Here is a 22,844-nt window from a genome sequence, read left to right as displayed (position 1 = left end):
ACAGAGGACAATACTTTAATTTATTCATTCTTTCCCTAATGGAAAAACACTCATTTTTTCTTCCCAATCTTTTGCTGTGGTGAACAATACTGCAGTAAACATTTATTTACTCACATTTCCATAACCACAATATTGGCTTTATTCCTAAAAGATTCCCAGGAGTGGGGCTGCCGAGTCAGGAGGTGTACATATTTTTAATTTTGACAAATGTCATCAAACTGCTTTTATTTCTTTTTTTTTAGAGACAGAGTCTTACTTTATCGCCCTCGGTAGAGTGCTGTAGTGTCACAGCTCACAGCAACCTCCAACTCCTGGGCTTAGCCTATTCTCTTGCTTCAGCCTCCTGAGTAGCTGGGACTATAGGCACTGCCACAACGCCTGGCTATTTTTTGTTGCAGTTTGGCCAGGGCCGTGTATGAACCCACCACACTCGGTATATGAGGCCGGTGCCCTACCCACTGAGCCACAGGCACCACCCATCAGACTGCTTTTCTTTTTTTTTCTGAGACAGAACCTCAAGCTGTCCCCTTGGGTAGAGTGCTGTGACATCACAGCTCACAACAACCTCCAACTCCTGGGCTCAAGCGAGTCTCCTGCCTCTGCCTCCCAAGGAGCTGGGACTACAGGTGCCCGCCACAACGCCTGGCTATCTTTTGTTGAAGTTTGGCCGGGGCAGGGTTCAAACCCATCACCCTTGGTATACGGGGCTGGAGCCCTATCCACCGAGCCACAGGTGCCGCCTTGTCTGTTACTTTTACGTCTGGCACATTTTGCACACATGAAAGTTGCCTTTTTAAAGGTTTCCATATGGTCAGGTGTGTCCCTGTTTCTTTTTACAGCTCCAGGGTTTTCTGTCTTAGTTAAGAAAGACTTCTCTGGGCAGTGCCTGTGGCTCAGGAGGTAGGGCGCCAGCCCCATATACTGAGGATGGCAGGTTCAAACCTGGCCCCGGCCAAATTGCAACAAAAAATAGCCGGGGGTTGTGGAGGGTGCCTGTACCCCCAGCTACTTGGGAGGTTGAGGCAAGAGAATTGGTTAAGCCCAGGAGTTGGAGGTTGCTGTGAGTTGTGATGCCACAGCACTCTACTGAGTGCAATGGAGTGAGACTCTGTCTCTAATATTAAAAAAATAATAAAAAGAAAGTCTCCTCTGGTCCTAGATGGTCCATCTGGTCTCCTAGGTTGCATCCCAAGATTTTTATTATCTTATTAAAATTTAGGTCTTTAATCCACTTGAAACTTATTTTTATTATATGTATGCTGTGAAGTAGGGATTCAACTTTATTTTCTTCCATTTGGGTAGACTTGTGTGGGTGTAAACCTCCTTACACACTGAAAATCACTTCCTTAGTTGAGGAAATGTGTAATGCATAAACATATTCATATTCACCGAATGTTTATCTATTTTTTAGAGACAGAGTCTCACTGTGTTGTCCTCGGTAGAGTGCCATGACATCACAGCTCATAGTAACCTCCAACTACTGAGCTTAGCCGATTCTCTTGCCTCAGCCTCCCAAGTAGCTGGGACTATAGGCACTGCCACAATACCCAGCTATTTTTTGTTGCAGTTTGGCCGGGGCTGAGTTTGAACCTGCCACCCTCGGTATATGGAGCCAGCGCCCTACTCACAGCCACAGGCGTTGCCCTACTGAATGTTTATTAACAGATATTTTGGGGCACAGACAATACGTCTGCCGTGCAGTGTTCTAGTGCTTGGGATATTAAACAAATCACATTGTATGTTAGAAGGTGATAAGTGCTATGGGGAAATTAGAAATCTGGGCTAGGCACAGTGGCTCATACCTGTAATCCTAGCACTCTGGGAGGCTGAGGACAGGGGATTGCTTGAGCACAGGAGTTTAAAGGCAGCCTGAGCAAGAGTAGGACCTCCTCTCTACTAAAAATAGAAAAAAAAAAAAAAAGAATAGCTGGGCATGATGGCATATGCTTGTAATCTGAGCTACTAAGGAGGCTGAGGTAGGAGGACCACTTGAGCCCAGGCGTTTGCAGTAAGCTATGATGATGTCTCTGTACTTCAGCCAGGGCCAACAGAGCAGGGGGAAAAGTGGGGGTGGGTGGGTCAATGAAGAAGCAGCTGCAGCTCCGCCCTCGTGAAGCTCCTCACACTCTCCTGCCAAATCCGAGTACTCCCCATCCAAAGTGACCACCCTACCGAGGAACCAGACTACCTCGTCAGCTAAACACTGCTGCTTATAACCCAGGACTGGGTGCCTTCTGATGCTTAGTGATGCTTTGATTCCTCTCTGATAGGCCAACCCAACTCATTTGGAGGCAGACAGGATATAAAGCAGCTCTGATGTTCCCATGTTGCATCCCACAGCCTTGAGTGCAGACCTTTGCTACTTCCCTCCAACTGAGGGCATCTCTCACTCTCACTCTCCAAAGATATCTCTGTCCTATTCTCCATTAAAAGAAAAAGAAAAAGTCATCCACATTTACATCCTTGACTTCATCCTGAGCTAGTTCAAAGTTACCATCGTTACCTCCCTCCCCTTGCTTTCCAATCTCAGGAAAAGTAGTGCTCCTCTTCCCTCCTAGAACCGCAATCCTCTCCTTTGTTTCCTGGAGTTTTGCTCATTAGTTGTACCCCCTTTTCTCCTTCATCTTCAATCCTTGTCTCTGCTTCTTCCACAAACACAACCATGACTCCAGCCTCAGGAAAAACTTCTTTCCTGACTTCACGAACCCTTTAAAATATTTTGCTTGCCTATACCTTAAAATAATTTTTCAAACTATGCACCCCTCTGCACCTTCTTGGATAAATATGTAAAATCATCAGTGACTGCAAAAGATGTAATTTCTGAAGTATTATAAATATTGATATTTTGAAATAAACTCTTCCATTACCCTTTAATGTCACCAATGGAATCTGAGAACCCTAGCAATTTTAAGCCCAACATTATTCACTTAGAAAATACATGAACAAGTTCTTCTTTGATAGTTGGAATTTTTATATCATTCCTTTTCACCTTGAACTTCTATTTCCATTCCCACTTTGCCCACAGCATTTTATCCTAATAGAACATATTTTTAGGCTTAGAAGCCTTTTACTCATCACTTCATCTACCTGTCTGCCTCAAAAATATGTAAGTAAATTTAAAGTTTCACTTTGCTTTCATTTCTAATAACCACAGGGCTCCAAGTGTTCATTCTTACCTGGTTTAAGTTATTCTTAGTGATTATTACTATAGGATGATAAGTGATTATCCAAGATACAAAACAAAAAACTTTTGGAAATGTATCTCTCATAAGGATGAACAGAAAATCTTTTCCAATTAGTTCACTTATCTGAGAATGAATATTCTTACTGTACAATGACAGTTCAGAATTAATTTTATTCTATTTTTCATTTTTATAAACAAAACCTCATTTACACAAATAGGCAGATGGGCTGAAGGAGCTTTGTTTTAGAACAGCCCTAATTCTCTGAACTTCTGAATCATCTGCTACAATACAAAATCACATGGTTAACATACCATCAAAAATTATTTTCCTGCCCTAGGGCTATGGTAAAGAAAAATCGTTTTACATAACCTATTAGGCCATGACTTGATGAGGTCGTTGTCAATTTTGTTGAAAGCTAAATTTTGCAAACAACCTAACTTGCAAAAGAATTTGCCTCCTGGACCCGAGAGCAATGTGCTTCTAGACATGTACCCCAACATTCCCAATTATCTCTTTGTTTGGTGACCCAGGGGGGGCTAATACCTAGGAGAAATGTTCCATGGTGAGATGGGCAGGAGATGCCTTTTTTTTTTCTTCTTTGAGACAGAGTCTCACTATGTCACCCTCAGTAGAGTGTCATTACATCACAGCTCAGAGCAACCTCAAACTCTTGGGCTTAAGCGATTCTCTTGCCTCAGCCTCCCAAGTAGCTGGGACTACAGGCACCTGCCACAATGCCTGGCTATATTTTTGGTCATAGTTGTCACTGGCAGGCGCAGGCGGAGTCCTAGCCATTGAGTTACAGGTGCCTGTACTTTTTTTTTCTTAAGTAGCAAGAGATGTAGGAGATGAGAGCTGAAATTTCAGGGACCGCTTGTGTTGTGTGTTCTGGGGTGATCCGTTTTACAAACGAAACAGATGTATTAAGGACCTGGAAATTACATCCTAAAAACCATCTATGTTGTGTCCCTCTTGGAGAGTCGCCTTGAGAGCATGGGTGCCCCAGCTTAAAGATTTCAAGACCCTGCTCAAATGCACACTGCTGTGCCAGGCTTCTCACAGGACTCTCAGCTGGGCATGTGCCTCTGAACCCCCAGCATTTTCTTGCTCTGCTTTGTGTGGGACTTAACTCTTTCTGCCTTAAGACCGCACTGTTCACCCACCTTCATGCCACCACCCTTATTAAACAGTACAGAAGCCAGTGTTTCTCACCAAAAAAGTCTCCCTACCATAAACAACTTTTGAAAGAGTAGTGACACCAAACTGCATTTATAAATAGGAATTTATCCTCCCATTTAAAAAAAATTAAAGTCACACTGTGGGAGTACAGTTTCTCACATATATAGGAAAACAGTAGAAGAAAGCTTTAAATAGAGACAACTGCCTTTCTGACTGGAAGGGGAAAAGCTACCTTCACATACTGCACATCAAAATACACTCTTGATGAATAACAAATTTAATATGAATAATGAAATCCCACAAGTACTAGAAACCCAGATACATAAGTGTTACAACTTTGAGCTGAGGGACAGGCTATTCCCAGACCTCTGGGTTGCTCAGATGTCCCTTCTGGAGGCTGTCTGGTTGTTTACACTAAACATTAAATATGCTCAACCCAGATCAACTATACATTTTTCCTATAAATTGTTCTGTAAGGATTTGTAGGTTGCTTAGACATCATCAATTGGCCATACTTAATTAAATGGCCTCACTTAATCTGTGATTGGTTTTTAATCTCTATAATCACATTGGTCCATAAGGTCTCTTGTGAGATGGAAAAAAATCTCTCTTACAAATTGTTTTCAAATATATTGTTTGTGAAGACTGAATTTAATAATTAATAAAGCTGATATAATGCTATGTTAATAGACATTTAGTTAAAATAAACATTGTTCACGTTTAGTAATTTTCTTTTTGTTTTCTAGAGCAAAAAGTATTTTATTTTAGGTTTCAAGTATTTTCATAGGTTTCTGAGAATCTCTCAGGCCCAATGCCTGTGATCAGTGTTTACTGAATAATATGGCCTGAGTAAATATTTTTGCTACATGAAACCCAGACACTGTAAAGGAAATAACTAATGGACCTGAATACACAGAAACTTAAAATTGATAAATTTGAACATATAAAAATTTAAAACTACTGTATCCTCACCACCACATAAAGACTATATACAAAAGTAAACCACAAACAAGGGAAAAGTATCTGCATGCCTGTCACAGACAAGAGCCAATGTCCTTAATAGTTAAGCTTTTACAAATCATAATAAAAAGCTGAATAATCTCCAAAAGAGAAAAAGATAATTTATAAAATAAGACATTCTAGTAGTCAATAAAGGTATGAAAATATGCTCAAAATCACCCTTAGAGAAAGTCAAATAAAAACATCAAAATACTGTTTTCTCTACTTATCACTTTGGCAAATAATAAAAAGATAAACAATACCTATTATTTTCATGGGTGTGTGGAAATAAGTATTTTCATGCATGAAGGCATATAAATTTGCACAATTATTTTGAAGGGTACTTGCCAGCATCTATTAAATTTTTAAGTGTAAATTTTAAATTTTCTTTCACCCAGAAAATCTATTTCTAAAAAGTTTCAGACAAGTGCACAAAGATCTATATTACTGAAGTACTGAAACTTGTGTGCAACTAAACATACATCAATGAGACAGCATTTAAATAAATTATGAAATCAATACGCAAAATACTACAGTCTGCCGTTAAAAAGCACAAAGTACGTTTATACATTTTAACATGTAAAGAAAACCTGAAAAAAGCAAGTTACCAAACAGTATACTTGCACATTGTTTGAACTGTCTTACAATGGCCATGTACAGTATTATGTATCACTTACATAATTAAGGCTGTGTGTGGACATGTGTAACCACATGCATATAGAATTGGAAGGATAAACTGTTGACTCCTGAGAGAAAATTATGGGGAGCTTTCATTCTGCATTTTTCCTTTTTGAAATTCAAAACCAATGTTGCCACATTATTTTTCCTGTGCTCCTACTGGCTTGTAAGTTGCCACATTAATTTTCTCAACCAGCTCAAAGCAAATAAATATTGGTTGACTCTGGCTATGGATCTTCTCATGTCTACACTTTCTAAGTTTTGCTCTTTTCCACCCCTCCACCCCTCATTTCCTACTCCCCAGAGGGAATCATCCACCTGACTCTTTTATCATTTATCTCCGTAACTCTAAGTAATATTACTTATGTTGAAAAAGTTTTCAATTTTAAGCTTATCTATTGACACTAAGACCTGAAGGTCAGGGCCATCTCTTCCAAATCCCTGATCCTCTCAATGTAGCTTCATTATAGTTTTAGTTGGATCAATACCGGCTGTTTACGTTACAGGATTATGTGTTATTTATCATTAAACTACGTAGTATACAATAAGTACTTTCCTATGCCTGAAAACCTTTTTGCTTTCCTTGGAGCTAATGTTTTCTTTTGCTTAGTTCACTATTAATATATCACAAACTAAGCCCCAAACTTACCCCTGACCTTACTGTGTCTCTCTTCTCTCCAAACATTCAAACACATTGGTTATTTATAAATTTCTCTACTTGAAAAACATCTGGAATGTTCTGCTGTGTTCCAATCTGGACTGACTGCCTACAGGTGCACAGCTACTTTCTTGGCATCCTGAAAGATTCTTTATAGCTGCATTCTTTTCTTCTTTCTTTCTCTTTTTTTTTTGGAGATAGAGTCTCTGTTGCCCAGGTTAGAGTGCCATGGCATCAGCCTAACTCACAGCAATCTCAAACTCCTGGGTTCAAATGATCCTCCTGCCTCGGCCGCCCAAGTAGCTGTGACTAATGCCCAGCCAATTTTTCTACTGTTAGTAGAGATGGGGTCTCACTCTTGCTCTGGCTGGTCCTGAATTCCTGAGCTCAAGGGATCCTCTTGTCTCAGCCTCCCAGAGTGCTGGGATGACAGGCCTGAGCCACTATGCCCCCTCAGTATTTTTTTGCATTAAAGTTCCTAATGCCTCTTTCTTGGTTTACTTCCTCATTTTGGCAAAGTTCTTTCCCTAGCCTGACAAAGCGTTCATGGAGACCTTAAACATCTCAAAATGTCTCAACTTCATTTCACACTTAGTAGTATGGCTAGATATCAAATTGCAGAGTAGAAGAAACTTTCCCCCAGAATTTAAAGGGCATTGCTGTACTATCTTCGAGTTTCTAACGCTGCTGAAAAGTCTGGGGCCATTCTAATTCTTGTTTCTTTATTTGAGCCTATTTTTCCTCTCTGGAAGCTTATAGTGTCTCCTTTGTCCTCAGTTGCTCTGAAATTGTACGCTAAAGTGTCTGAAGTGTAGGTTATTTTCATAGAATGTTCTAGTCAATTGGTGGACTCTTTCAATCTGAAAAACTAGGTCTCTGTTGAGAATTTTTCTTGAATTATTATGTTGATAATTCCCACCTCTACTTTCACTTTTTTTCCCCCTTGATACTCTTATTATCTGGATCTTGGCCTTACATCCTTTAGTTTTCTTATTCTTTCCTTATTTCTTCATCTTTTGACTTATTTTCTTGGATGTGAGCTCAACTTTATCTTCCAACATTAACACTGGGTTTTTAATTTGCATTATCATATTTTTAATTCCCAAGAGTTCCTTTCTAATCTTTTTTTTTAATAGGCATAATACTTTTATGTCACAGATAGATTTCTTTTATCTAGAGATTTTAAATGTAAGTATTTATACATACTTTTTTCCTCTTTCTGTGTGGTCTCTGTTCTTCTTAAATGTATTTCTTCTGGTTTCATTTATTTATTTATTTCACCCTGGGTAGAGTCCCGTAGTGTCACAGCTTACGGCAACCTCAAACTCTTGGGCTTAAGTGATTCTCTTGCCTCAGCTCCCCGAGCAGCTGGGACTATAGGCACCCGCCACAATGCCCGGTTATTTTTTGGTTGCAATTGTCATTGTTGTTTTAGCAGGTCCAGGCTGGGTTCGAACCCACCAGCTTTGGTGTATGTGGCCGGTGCCCTACCCACTGAGCTACAGGTGCCACCTGGTCTTATTTCTTTCTTTACTTAATTTGTTTCTGTATATGAGAAGTTTTCCGCAAATGTCTTGTGGTTCTTGGTTGGCCATGTAGACTTAAAGTGGAACCCTCAAAAAAGTATTGAGAGCTCAGTGCATTTGGGTGGGGTCTGCCAACTATGACTCTCCCAGTAGGATGCTTGAGACTGGTCATTTTACTAAAAGATCTCCTGGGCTAGTCCTAAAAATCTCCAGGTAAGACTTCCAATATCCTGCCCAAAGGGTTATCCTAGACATTGGCATATTTTGGGACTCAATTTAGGAAGGAAAGTGGAGATCGCATCTGCATGCCTAGAGTCACTTATTCTTCTGTTTTCTGTATTGTACCACCCTCAACTGGGCCTGGTGCCCAAGTCTAGAGATCCTCTTTTTTGTTCTCTCCAGAGAATAAGCCTCAATCATGTAGCGAGGCTGGGGAGAGGCCAAATGCCAGCGGGAGGGACTAGGGGAGGCTAATGGGGGAAACTGGCTCTGTAAAAGATGTACCCTCTGTGTTAGGGCTTACCTTAGCAGTCTCTGAACTGCTAACTCCTGAGTCCCGAGCAGAGGTTTGGGTACAAACTGGGTCTCTTCTCAGCTTTCCCCAATACCAATTTCAGATTTAGTTCTCTCCACCAGTCATCACCCATCCACCTGCTTTTAGATTCCAAAACTTTGTTGCTGTTTCCCCTTACACATTCTTTCAAAAAGTCCCTTTCCTCTTGTTTTAGAAGGATTTGAGGAGATAGGAATAGACATGCTCCATCTGCCATCTTTAACTCAAGGTCTTTCAAGCACTGTTTTGGCCTTTAAAAAAATATTTTTCCTGAACAAGTCATATATGATTCTTTTGTAAGGATCATAAACGTGATGATTGGGTATTCACATGCATGTGTGAGACGTGCCTCTCTCAAACCTTGTTATGGCTTCGGCACATTACCTGACGAAGAAAAGGAGTAATATATGCTCACATCAGAAAATTTTATAAAATATACAGAATATAATTTTGATGTTTCCATGACCAGTTTTTTTTTTTTTTTTTTTTGAGACAGAGTCTCACTATGTTGTCCTTGGTAGAGTGCCAGTGGCATCACAGCTCACAGCAATCTCAAACTCTTGGGCTTAAGCGATTCATTCTCTTGCCTCAGCCTCCCAAGTAGCTAGGACTACAGGTACCTGCCACAACGCCTGGCTATTTTTTTTTTGTTGTTGTTGTTGTCATTGTTGTTTTAGTAGGCCCTGGCTGGGTCTGAAACCACCAGCCCCAGTGAACCCTAATCACTCAGCTAGGGAGCAGAGTTTGACCAGTTTTTTTCTATCTTTTGTTTACACCATTGGCCTCACATGACATTTCCCATTTGTATGTTGACGAATCTCCCCTTTCAGTTGGACCATTCATTAACACTTCAAACAAGCTTTAGCAATCCCTATCTTAAGCAAATAAGAACCCCTCCCTCTGCATTCCCACTGCCCCTTACAGCTAACTTTCTCACCCCACAGTCAGCATGTGCTATCTCTACTTCCTCACCTGCCACTCACCCACTGATCTCCACCTCCACCAGGCCACCACCGTTTCTCAATTTGTAAGCCCAGTGGACAACATTCCAGTCTCCAAGTCACTGAACTGCACAGAATTCAGTATTTTTGACCCTACTCCCTCCTTCTGGAAATACTCTTCTTTTGAAATACCGAATGAAGCCCCATCTTCCTTTTCCTGCTACCTTCTTGGATGCTCTTCCTGTTTCCCTTGATTTCACTGATTCCTCTTTTCTTTCCTACAAGAGTGGTTTCCAACCCTGGATGCACCTCAGAATCACAGTGGAAACTTTTTAAAAAGTACTAATACTGAGCAGTGCCTGGGGCTCAGTGGGTATAGCACCGGCCCCATATGGGGGATGGGTTTGAACCCGGCCCTGGCCAGACTGCAACAAAAAAAATAGCCAGGCATTGTGGCGGGTGTCTGTAGTCCCAGCTACTCGGGAGGCTGAGGCAAGAGAATTACCTAAGCCCAGGAGCTGGAGGTTGCTGTGAGCTGTGATGCCACAGCACTCTACGGAGGGCAATAAAGTGAGACTCTGTCTCTTAAAAAAAAAAACGCCTGGGCCCCACCCCAATCACTATATCCTAAACCTCCAAATCTGCCCCCAAGTCAGGGCTCTGCAGGACATGGCTTGTGTTCTCCTCTCCAAGGACTGAGTAACCTAACTTAGTCTAGCCTACTCATGCTGAAATTTCCAAATGTCTCAATGACAAGTGTCTCCAGCTCAGACCTCTTTCTTTGAACTTAACTTTATTCAGCTGTTTCCTCAAAAATTCCTCTTTGATGTCTCACAGGGATCTCAGATCTAACATGCTCAAAGTCAAATTCTCATCATTTCTATAAATCTGAACCCTACATTGTCTTCTATCCTCCCTATTACTTAAGCCAGAGGCATCTCTCTCTCCCTCCTGTTCAGCATCCAATAGTCACTGAGTCCTTTCTCTCACTACCAACAGTATCTTGCAAATAGTCACTTCCCTCCTTGGCTATGCCACCGTGTCCTATCTGAAGACAAAAAGAACCTCCAGCCATTCTCCTAGCTCCCAGACTTCCTTCCCACTAATTAGTTTTCCTTGGAGCAGCTAGAACCTTACTTTATCTTTAGCTTTCCACTAAAAATTCCATGTCCTCAAAGGGGCCTTTTCTGATCTCCCAAACTCAAGGGCATCTTCCTTGATGTGTATCTTAAAGCCCTGGATGCTTTTTGTCTTAGCTCTGCCACAGCTGGTGACTGTGTTTTTATGCAGATAGAGCATTTGGGTTGATAACATCAGTCTCTCCACTGGAGTGTAAGTCTGAGGCAAGGACCTCTGGGGCACATAGTTCCTGACACAATATCTGGTACAAAAAATATCTGATGAACTAAATAATAAACACTCTAGTGAAACTTATAGCATCAAAACCCTTTATAAATGTGATCTAAGTGGCAGTATGACAGTGTATTGAAACATGTTTACTTGTACATCTTAATCCATAATTTTGGATTCTTTTTCATGCTATAGATTCTCAGAGAGAAAATTAGGAGCTCAAATGTATGAGCATTTTAAGTATTTAAAATACATTTTAAGACTAGAATGCATCAGATTGCTTCTAAAAAGGCTGAAACTATGCACACTCTGAGTGGCAATGTATGAGATTTCAGCCACACCTTCTAATTTGTCACATTCTTGGCTAATTTCTTAGGTGAAGATGCCACCTGGCTTCTCCTGGCCTCCATGGCTACCCTTGTAGGCCCATGAATAGGAGCCCCTGTTCTGAGGATTTTGGTGCAGGGTTGATAATTGAATTATCTTGGGATATCTTTGGGAACTAAACCATAAAACTGTCATGTTTGGTATAGATAGAATTATGAAACGGCCCAATATTCTAGACTTTTCTTCCCTGGTGTGGTACCTTTGGGTTGAGCACAGGGCTGGCTTTGCTGCCATCTGGCTAAGAGAGAAGATGCATGAACAGAGAGGCTACCCACTAGTGTGTCTGAGGTTCTGGTATCTGCAGTTCCACAGAACCATCCTGCTATGGCAAGACCAGGGCCTTTGTCTAGCACGGAGGTGTGAGCTGAAGGCCAGTTCTGTACAGTGATGGCTCCTACATCCTTCTCTGTCCTCCCTACCACTGCAGGCTCCAAGGGGCTGAAGGTGGTGAGTGGACAAATGACACATTTCAGCCATAAAAGGAAACTTCTGTAAGGTCATCACTTCCCAGAAGGAGCTAAGGCCATGGTTGTACAGGTGCCATAGCAAACCCTACCCAGGGCAGAGAGGACTGGGGTTTTTTGGCTTTTTAATTGGCCACATTCTGTGGGAGGCCCACCTGTGATAAGGAGGTGAAAAGTAGCCAGAGAAAGGGGATTGATGCTCTTGCATCCATCCCTTCTAAGAAAATGCTAAATGAACCACAAAGCCCCAATGGGACATTAGACTATTGTACGATTTTTACCACAAAACCTCTCCTGAATTCTCATTCTTTGTCTCCCAAGCTTGCTTTCTGACTTCTATCTTGAATCTCTCTATTCCCACTTGATCCTTGTTTCTGGATGTAGCCTCTCAAACTTTTAAGGTACAGAATGATTTTCCTCCGACCAAAAGATCACCCTGCCATGTGCCACACTCCTTTGCTTTTAAATTCATCCTTTCTGTCTACCAGAATGAATTCAGGGTTAGACCTTCACTCTGATTTAAATCTCTAGGTACATCCTTAGAAAGTGATGACACTGGATTTCTTTGGGACATGCCAGCACTTATATTATCTCAGGGTCTGTCTTTCCCCTGAGCTACCGTCTCACTTAGTACATGGGGCTGACATTACCTAGTGAATGTTCCTAGAACATCTCCTTGGAGCCAGTTTCTAGGCTCAAAATCCATGATATTAACTTATAACAAGACCTGAGCATTGGCCCCAAACTGAGGTCTCCAGCTGGATCATCTTTTTCAATAGACACAATCTCCAATGATATTCAGCCACTCTCACATTTCATGTATGCCCACAAGAGACGAGGATCTGCTTCCACTGAAGACCATGAAATTAAGTGATGCACATCCAATCTCGATTCTAAAACAGGGGCTCCAAAAACTAACTATGCCCCAGGAAAGTGCCTCACAGTGCTCTGGCTGCTGTGAATGCGATGACGCCCCACACACAGCAACAGGAGCTGGTCTTCACTGAGCCACTGCAACGTGCCCATCACCACGCCAGGCCCTAAGATTAGATATTCCCACCAGTCCTATTTTATAGATGAGGAAACTGAGATTTAAAATGATGGAGCAACCAAAATCATACCACTTGTAAGCAGAAAAGCTGGATTCACATGTAGGCAGCCAGACACCAGAGTCTGTGCTCTAATTAGCCATACCTGCAGCATACAGCTGACTCCACCTAACCGCCTAACCCAGACACTGTCCTGACAATAATGCATGTAGGATGTTTCCGGTAAAGTCCACTCTGTCTCTTATCCTTCCAATGACCATCTGCGGGACTAAGGGATGTAGCACTTCTTTGAGAAGCTCCAGGTGGCATAAGCACAAGTGACTGCCTGGCAAGTGGCTGCCTTTCTTTGAGTTCCTTGCTTTATTTTCTGCAAAGAGTGAGCTGACACTATTTACCAGTAAAATGGGCCTCGGGTGACCATGGAGGCCCTAAGCAGGTCCCAGTACCAGTAGGCCTTCTTTCTGCACACAGGTAGTAAAATACCCCTTCAGGGTCTACCCTGGATTGCGATGCCTTATGCTGGGGCCACCTGTTAGCCACTCACCTGCACTGGGATCTGTGGGTGCCTCGCCCTCCTCAGAGTCCTCCTGTTCCTGCATGGCCGGCCTTTCCCCACGCTCCATCTGTGACATGAGGTCTGGTTTGGAAATTGCATAGTCTGGGCAGAAGAAAGGAGAAGAAATGGAATGAGGTTGCACTGGATATTGTAAAGTGTCATCTGTGGGTGTGGTACCAGGAACAGCTCCTCCACTTGGGACTAGCAATGTTGGAAAACAAATGGCCCAGGGTCCACCCTTTTCCTCAGGGGTGTGTGTGTGTGTGTGTGTGTGTGTGTGTAGCAGGGGGGTGGGAATCATGTTGCTCACAAGTGGCTGAAGCCTGCCCAGGTCTCTCATGACCAAGGCAAAAGATATTTGAAATTTTGTTTTTTGGAGACAGAGCCTCAAGTTGTCCCCCTGGGTAGAGTGCCGTGGCATCACAGCTCACAGCAACCTCCAACTCCTGGGCTCAAGCAAGTCTCCTGCCTCAGCCTCCCAAGTAGCTGGGACCACAGGCGCCAGCCACAATGCCCGGCTATTTTTTGGTTGCAGCCGTCATTGTTGTTTGGCGGGCCTGGGCTGGATTCAAACCCGCCACCTAAGGTGTATGTGGCTGGCGCCTTAGCCACTTGAGCCACAGGCACCAAGTCTGAAATTTTATAAAGTAAAAAACTAAACCTGATAAAATCTGAAGCCCATAAAATACAGAAAGATTTCTTCACATAAAACAAGTTTAAAGTCCTTCAGAAATAAAGTTAAAAGATGAAGAAACTTGGAAGGAATATTACACACATATATGTATGTGTGTGTGTATATATATAAAATACATATATATACATGGCCATACATATATATGTATTTTATATATATATACACACACACATATATATATCTCGAAAAGTTAATATCCTTAATTATACAAAATACTTCTATAATTAGTTAAAAAAAAAAAAGCAAAGCTATAAATAGGTAATTCATTGGTGAACTATGAGTGATTGGCAGGACAAGGTGGCTCATGCCTGTAATCCTAGGATTCTGGGAAGCTGAGGTTCGAGGATCCCTTGAACTTAGAAGTTTGAGAATAGCCGGAGCAAGGGCAAAACCCTGTCTCTTATTAAAAAGTAGAAAAAAAATTAAGTCAGGCATAGTGGCATGCCCACGTAGTGTCAACCTCTCCGGAGGCTGGGATAGGAGGATCACCTGATCCCAGGAGTTAGAGGTTGCTGTGAGCTAGGCTGATGCCATTGCACTCCAGCCTGGGCAACAGGGTGAGATTCTGTCTCAAGAAAAAAAAAAAGTACAAAGAAAAAGAAACACAAATGGCCAGTAAATATATAAAAAGATGCACAAGTTCAGTAAACATCAAAGATTACATACTGTAGTTATAATGGCATTTTCATACATGGCTGCAGAAATGTAAACTAGCTCAGCCTTCCTGACAGCACTAGGGCAGTAGCCATAAAACTGCAAATTGTGTACCCTTTTTCCTCCACATTCCTGTCTCGGTGTCTGTACTATTGAAGCACTCTAAGTGCACAAATACACAGAGATGTTTATCACAACACTTTACAAGTGCTGAAAAAAAATCATCAACCTATTGTTTATCAACAGTAGAAAGGTCAAAATCCTATGGTTCACCTAAAATTCTGTGCCGTCCTTCAGGGGGACACGATGGCATGGAATGCTATCTGTGGCCACCATTGGGTAAAATAAGTAAATGGGCCCATCTGAGCAAATGCCAAACTGCATGTGTACCAGTGCATGCATCGAGCCTCTGTTTGAAAACGCAAAAAAAAAAAAATGCGAAAGAACATGGGCCAAAGGGTTCCTGGTGGTTACCTCTGGGAAGTGGTATGAGTGACTGGATGAGGGTTGTTCTTAATTACATAAATCTAAATTGCTGAATTTCACAATTATATATATATAATATTTTAAAAAGAAAAACGAATTTAAAAAAGAGGAAAGGTATATACAAAATTAATTCCAGCAAGAATGAAAGTTTCTATGCTATAGCACATTTAATGTTTCTTTAAAACTTGTATTGTGGCTGGATGCTGTGGCTCATGCCTGTAATCCCAACACTCTGAGAGGCCGAGGTGGATGGATCACTTGACCTCCCGAGTTCAAGACCAGCTTGAGCTAAAGCAAGACCCCGTCTCTAAAAATAGCCAGGTGTTGTGGCAGGCACCTGTAGTCTCAGCTGCTTGGGAGGCTGAGGCAAGAGAATAGCTTGAGCCCAAGAGTCTGAGGTTGCTGTGAGTTATGATGTCATGGTACTCTACCAGGGGGCAACAAAAGTGAGACTCTGTCTCAAAAATACAAAAACAAAAAAAAAAACTTGTATGGTATATGTCAAAAGAGTTATCTTCCACTAGAGAAGAGGATATAGGATCGAAAATCCATAGCTGACCACCTCCTTAAGTTGACCTAATTTCCATAGACTGGAAATGCACCACATGTATGTGTCAGCACAGCAGGCCTACTTCCTTATGTTGACCATCTCTGTATGCTGACCAGTTTGTTACAGTCCCTTGGGTGGTCAACTTACAGAGGTTCCACTATATATAAAAGCACAATACAGTTTTCTAGGTTTTTGTCCTTAAATATTCTTAATGAAATTAAGAATCAATAGGAGGGAAATACTATGAGGGTGAGAGACACCAACATCTAGGTCTGTCTTTTCCCGCCTGCTGCAGAAACTTTTCCAGGGAGCAGTGCTTCTGTTTACAAGCCATCCCGGACAGTGCTGTACTGAATGGGGGTATACAGGGGTGAGGTGCTCTCTAAAATTCTGACTTCCTTGCTTTGACTGTTGGCTCTGCAGTCAGAACTCCCTGAGGCTGCAAATGCACCTTGAGCTGATGTTAAGGCAGCCCCTGGTGAGCGAAGCCTTCTCCTTACCCATGGAAACCAGAGACTCGTAGTTGCCCCTCATCACATTCTTGTAGAGCTCCTTCTGCCACTCAGACAAGTTTCCCCACTCTTGCTCCGAGAAGTGGACGGCAACATCATCGAAAGTGACAGGGACCTGAAACCACACAAAACACTCCATTTAAACTGGCTAGAAGGCAATCACAGGCCACAGCTATCAACTCCCCAGGTCCAAACCTCTGGCCTTGGCCCAAACCCATGGCTCTAGGGCTCCACTAGGATTCCTTTGGAAGTCTGGCCACTGTTCTGGCCAAGAGAATGAGGAACTCATCTTGCCTGGTCCTTCTCCTCTCCCATAGGTTTCTTCCTGCAGCTCTAAAGCAGGGTCTGTGGTGTCTGTGGACCAGCAGCAACGGCACCACTGATGGACCGTTAGACCTACTCATTAGAGCCTGCATTTAGTATGATCCCCAGGTGATTCATGTCTACAATAAAATGTGAGAAATGCTAGCCTAGAGAACATAGTCTGTTTTCCCTCCACATAAAGCTGTGAAAAGGGGCAACAGCACAGAACAGAGAGAAAGCCAGTCCACATTCAAGCTCTTTCAGAACCTGCTGTAAAACAAAATGAAAACCTAACAGTTCTCCATAATTTTTTGAAACCTCTTGAAATCACTGTTTTCCTGGCATTAACATGATCTATAGGACAGGTCCTTGTGACCTAGAACCCAAGTTCCCCCTCTGCCCACCCCAATAGTCACCTGCTCACATATACCCACCAGAGACTGTTATGCAGCTCCCACCTGCCTCAGCTTTGTCTTCTTACCCTCACACACCACGGACAGCTCTGCTGAACACCATTCTAAACTGACAGTCCCTGGTCCGTGGAACATTTCTGTTTAACCTATGCTTTTAACAATAGAAGGAATAATTCGATTTTGGCACATCCTATTCTTAGTGAAGCAGCACTGGCAACTAGGGATCACTATATTTTTTTCTTTCTCAACCATTGCAATTTCTAAATTCCTAAACCATGTTCCAAATCAGATCACTGCCTTGGGAAGCCCCAGTTGGGATAGGTTTACCTTGGGAACTTCTCCATTGCTGCCTGGGGGAAGCCGTAGGATCCAGAAGTTTCTGTTTTTCAGTAGGTTCTCCATGTTCTCCAGCCGCCTCTGCAGCAGCCCATACTCCTGTAGCAGGGTCCCCAGCACCACCCACTTGCTCTCTAGATGGTTTGCAAACTCCACGGCTGTCTTTTCGCAGTCGGCTATCTTCTTTTCATTTGTCCCTGTCCTGCCCTCCAGGGTCAGTAGCCTCATGGCCTGGGCCTCCAGTTTCCTTTCCACCGCTTGGACGGCAGCCCACACGGCCAAGCGGGTGATCTCTGCCGTGGGGAGTGACTGTTCCTTCTGGGCTGCAGAGGAGATCTGGAAGGGTGTGTCCTTTTGAGAAACTGGGCTCTGGAGTAAAGGGTCCATGTCAGCCTCAGGAACTGTGGGGGAAAGGGTCAGGGGGTCTTTCTCAGGAACTTCAGGAGAATGCAGTGGGGCTTCCTGGTGGTGAGCGGAGTGGGAGAGCAGGGAGATTTCTTGTTCAGCAGCAGCTGGGGGTGGATACTGGGTCCCTTCCTGGGAAGTTGGGGAGCCCTGGAGGTGAGTCTCTTGCTCAGAAGTGGCGGGATACAGGAGTGAGGGTCCCTTCTGGAGAACATGTGGCATCCGGCCAGAAGTCTCCTGCTTGGGAGCACTAGAAGTTTGGGGCAAGGAGCCTTGTAGGGTAATGGTGGGAGATGAAGGAATTTCTTTAGGGGGAAGAATGCGGGATTGGAACAGAGTTTCTCGGGGGACTCCAGCAGGGGCCTGACGTAAGGTTTCTTCTTGAGGAACGTTGGGGAATGACAGAGGTGATGACCGGTGGTGCTCCATGTCCAGCTGCTGCACCTGTGTTGAGGGAAAGACAGGACTGAAGGCTACAGTCTCCAGTTGGCAAAAAAAATCCCAAAGTATCCACATAAAAAGGGTTTTAGTTTGGGTAGCAATGAAATATGCTCCTCAGACATGAATCTCTCCTTGACACTAATTTAGACATCAAAATAAAACTATCACAAACTAATAAAAGATAGTTATGCCACTTTCTGTTTTTTACAGAGCCATACCCCTTTTCACAACATACATTGCTCAGGTCTCATCTTACAAGCTGTGATATAGGAGAGGGGAAAGGGCACTGGCCTCAAGAAAGGCCTCACCCTGTCTATACCAGCTGCTGTCGGTGTCACCTGGTCTGGTTATGTGACCTCTCTGTTCTCAGCATCCTTGTCCATAAAATGAGGATAATAATATCTGACATGCATATACCGCCTGGATTGTTGGAGAACTGAACATAAAACTCTGAGAAACAACAGAGCGGAGTTTTGTAAATGTCAGGCACTTCATATCCTATGCCTCCCAGCAAGGGTACAGGTGGTCACCAGTGGGTGATGGTGCTGTAATTCAAAGCAGACTTGTCACCCAGCCCCAGTGCTGTCACCAGTGCTACTTAGGCCTTTGTGGGGCATTGTGTTCCTTGCCTCACTTGGTCCAAGATTAAACACATGAAATTATCTTAATTTTCCCAGATTCTTACTCTTTGATAAAAGTTGAACTGTAATCAATAAACTCTCTCAAAAAGTTCATATGGTATATGTTTGGCTTGGAAAAAATCTCCTGTGTGTCCAGCTCCTACTAGAGAGGCTAAATGGGCTTCTGGACATTCTGGACTGGCTTTTGTTATGAGCAGAGAGACACTGAGGCAGGTCAAGTAATTCAGCCACTCTTCCAAGAGCCAGGGTCTCCTGGGCAGGGGGTCCAGGGGGTCCACTGAGGTAGGTCTGAGTTGCTCTCTGTGGTTCCTGAGATGTGGAATGAGGTAGCAAACAGGCTTAGAAGGATGGGAGACAGAGCAAAAGTCAGCCAGTCTTGCAACTTGCATGAAGATTGGTGGAGACTAGACCAAAATATTCAGATTCCTCTGGGGATTTCAATTATCTACTCTCTCCCTGTTCCCTACCTTGTCACATCCATGTTGAAAGAATTCTTGGATCACCAGGGAAGTGAAGCCATGATCTTCAGAGAGTGACAAGTTCTGTATTTACCTACCTAATCAGTATCTTGAGGGGAACTGAACAGAATTTCTCCTATAACAATTTCTGTCCATTTCCTTGAAATCTTCTTTCAACAAATCTGCTCAATTGCTATGCTTTGATAGACATGATCTTTGAAGTAATTAAAATTTCCATTTCCTTCATTTAAAAATGAAATATAAAATATAGCATGTGCTTAATGAATGCCTGCTGAAGTATTAATTGTTAAGTTACCAAAAAAAAATCTAATAGGATAAATAATGCAGTTCTTTCAGTCACCTATCAAAGACTTAGCTAAACCTATTCCATAGGCTCAGATATTCTTCTATAGCTTCCTTTCTTTTATTTGCTCATTTACTCACTTAAAGCTGACTTAACTGAGATAGCATCATACTTTCAAGCCAAGGATTGAAGATTCAAGACCCTATTCAGCAAAAGATTTCTGAAGTTGCATGATGCAACAGCTCTGCCACTAACCAGATGTGAGAACTAATTAGTTGGGAATAGCTTAACAATTATTCAGCATTTATTAAGTGCCATTTTAAAGGATTATTTCATTTAATCCTCACCAAACCAGATGAAATAAGTACTGCTAGAATTACTGTCCACACTCAGCTTGTGAAGATGGGGAGGACAGGAGAAGCAGAACAGCTTGCCCCAGGTCACATGGCTCTCTGGCTCCAGAGCCTGCAGGTTGCCTCCAGGCCTCAGCTGTCAATTTAGGCAGTTGGCTTCATAGACATGAGCTCTGAATCCTTTTTACCTCTGAAATTTAGAGGCTTGGAGATAAAACAAAGATCTGGTGGAGAAGGCTGGGTGCAGTGGCTCACGCCTGTAATCCTAGCACTGGGAGGCTGAGGCAGGTGGATTGCTTGAGCTTAGGAGTTCGAAACCGGCCTGAGCAAAAGTGAGACCCCCATCTCTACTAAAAATAGAAAACTTGAGGCAAGAGTATCACTTGAGCCCAAGAGTTGGAGGTTGCTATGAGCTATGAAACCATAGACCTCTACACAGGGCAATGGATGAGACTCTGTCTCAAAAAAAAAAAAAGATCTGTGAGAGGTTAGATGGAGTTAGGGAGGGTGGGGAGGAAGGTCCACTCCTTAGAGACATCATTTAGGTTGGGACATGCACCCCCTTTGAAAACATAACGAAAGTTTCCTCTTCAAATAATACACAAGGGCACATACACAAAATTTCACAAACTTTGCAAGTTCACAGACCCCACAGCCTGGAATCTCAGCACTCGCTAAGCTCTTTCTCAACTCAGGTGAAGGCAGGATGGGAGCGACCTAGGGAAGGAGCCTCCTCACAGGGAAAGTGACTAGCATCCTGCAGCACAATAGGCACATTATGGCCCTTTCCCCAGTCAGGGATTAGGGTGTTTGCTTACAACTAGTAGGAACAAGAGGAAAACAATCCCTGGGGGCCTAGATAGTCTTCCTGAGTAACTCAGGGGTTTAACTGAAACAATGAAAAAAAGACCCCCCCAAGATAGTAAATAAAGCCAGCAGGGCAGGACACCCTTATAACTAGTTTAATCAGAGCTGAAAGGAAAATACCATTTCTTTGCTCTCCGTTATTCCACCGCCTCTCTCCATTTCCAAAGTGACTGTGGAGCACATCCACTCTTCTTCTCCTACCCCAAATAAAAGCCCCCCAACCTGTGGCTTGATCTAACTCTAAGCATAAAGAAATAGTCAAAGAGGCTGGGAGCAGCGGCTCAGCCTGTAATCCCAACACTCCCAGAGGCTGCCTCAGATGGATTGCTTGTGCTCAGGAGTTCAAGACCAGCCTGAGCATGAACGAGACCCCCGTCTCTACTAAAAACAGAAAAATTAGTCAGGCGTTGTAGTGGATGCCTGTAGTCCCAGTTATGAGGAGGCTGAGGGAAGAAGATCACCCAGGAGTTTGAGCTTGCGGTAAGCTACACTGATGCCACTCTGCACTCTAGCCTGGGCAACAGAGAAGACTCTTGTCTAAAAAAAAAAAAAGAGAGAGAAAGAAAGAAAGAGAAAAAGAAAGGGCCAAAGAGAGGGACACTCCCACACTGCTAGTGGGGTAGAGGGGTAGAATTCTTCTGAGCCTTATTTCATAGGATTTAACTGTCCCTCCCCCTTGTATCAAAGTGGACAGTCTCCAGGATTTAGGCCATATTAGCAGGACATTATATATATATATATATATATATATATATATATGATATTAAGAAAGTCTTGCCATTTTCTTGAAGGACCTAGTAAGGTTCACCCAGCATTATATACCACTCCAGAGCCCTGGAGACCTAAACCCGGACCTCAGCATGTAAAAATCTTTATTTCCCCAATAGTTTATTAATTATTATTATTATTATTATTAAGAATTGGCTTTTCAGAAAGCTAAATCTTCTGCCCCCTTCCTGTATACTAGAGGAAACTGAAGCTCAAAGGCACTGACACCCATGCAGTAATCCTCTCTACCACAGCCAGGCCTTCTCAAAGAGCAGATTTGCAGGGAGATCTTAAGACAGATTTTTAAGAACGACCCACTGAAGAGGAACACCAGCCCCCAACCCCTTAGAACCTTTCTTCCCAGATACCATCTGTCAGGGCACCAAAAGTTTGGCCGGGGGCCCTCCAGACGCAGAGGCTGGAGCCCGGAGGGTCACCTGCTCCCCACCACGGAGACGCTTGGCTGGGCGCTGCCCGGCCTACCCCCCTCCGCCACCCCCGACGGGCCGCGTCTACCGGCAGGCCAGCCAGGCACGTCATCCAGGGGAGGCCGCCGCCAAGGCCGCCCCCCTCCCCGTCCAGGGCCGCAGCAGGCCTTTCTGGGGCCTCAGGCACCACGCCACAGATGACTCGCTACGTGACCTTGGGGGCAGGCAGGGCAGGTGGCCGCCAGGTGTCTGTGCCTCAGTGTCTCCTCTCTGCGAAATGGGAGAGCCGCGTCAGCGCCGCGCCCGGGCCGGGAGACGTTCGGCAGGGCCGAGCTCTGCGGAAAACGTGCCGGCAGCCACCCCGACGGACGCAGCGCCGGCTCCGCAGGGAACGAGCGCGCCGCCGGGCGCCCCACCTCGGGGCCGCGTGTGTGCTGGGGCCAGCGTCCGCGCAGCCTCGCACGGACGGCGGATCCTCAGCCGGGCCCTGGCCCGCCTCCCCCCACCTCCCGTTCAGGGGCGCGCGAGCCCCTCCAGGGCGCCCCCCCTCCGCGCCAACGTCGCAGCGTTTCTGTCCCTTACCGAGATCCCAGGCCGGGCCGCGGCGCCCGGGACACGCAGGCCGTCCCCGGGGGCCCGAGGCCGCGCGTCTGTGCGCGCGCGGGCCGCCCTCACCGGAGCCGGGGCCGCCTCGGCCATGGCCCTG

The 22,844-nt window shown here is 44.0% G+C and overlaps 1 protein-coding gene and 1 non-coding gene across 3 annotated transcripts in view; one reads left to right on the top strand and one right to left on the bottom strand.

Moving 5' to 3' along the window:
• Nucleotides 1–22,804, bottom strand: part of ZNF777 (zinc finger protein 777) — a 28,580-nt gene extending 5,776 nt beyond the window's left edge. Inside the window, exons 1-4 of one of the 2 annotated variants that reach the window (XM_023514459.1) lie at nt 22,721–22,804; nt 17,465–18,322; nt 16,410–16,536; nt 13,514–13,627 (exon numbers count right to left, since the gene is read on the bottom strand). In XM_023514459.1, the coding sequence (XP_023370227.1) occupies nt 13,514–13,627; nt 16,410–16,536; nt 17,465–18,307 (1,084 nt within the window). In that variant the 5' untranslated portion in view covers nt 18,308–18,322; nt 22,721–22,804. The remainder of the gene's footprint in view (nt 1–13,513; nt 13,628–16,409; nt 16,537–17,464; nt 18,323–22,720) is intronic. The other variant, XM_012806541.2, reaches the window with a different exon arrangement.
• Nucleotides 9,067–9,168, top strand: LOC111726093. The gene has a single exon (XR_002773975.1). It is a non-coding gene; the product is annotated as a small nucleolar RNA U13 (small nucleolar RNA).
• Nucleotides 22,805–22,844: the final 40 nt, after the last annotated feature.

Source organism: Otolemur garnettii, unplaced genomic scaffold (genome assembly GCF_000181295.1).
Source record: "Otolemur garnettii isolate 467f Iridium unplaced genomic scaffold, OtoGar3 scaffold00053, whole genome shotgun sequence".
In the NCBI taxonomy this organism is placed as follows: Eukaryota; Metazoa; Chordata; class Mammalia; order Primates; family Galagidae; genus Otolemur; species Otolemur garnettii.
This window is presented reverse-complemented; position numbering and strand designations above follow the sequence as displayed.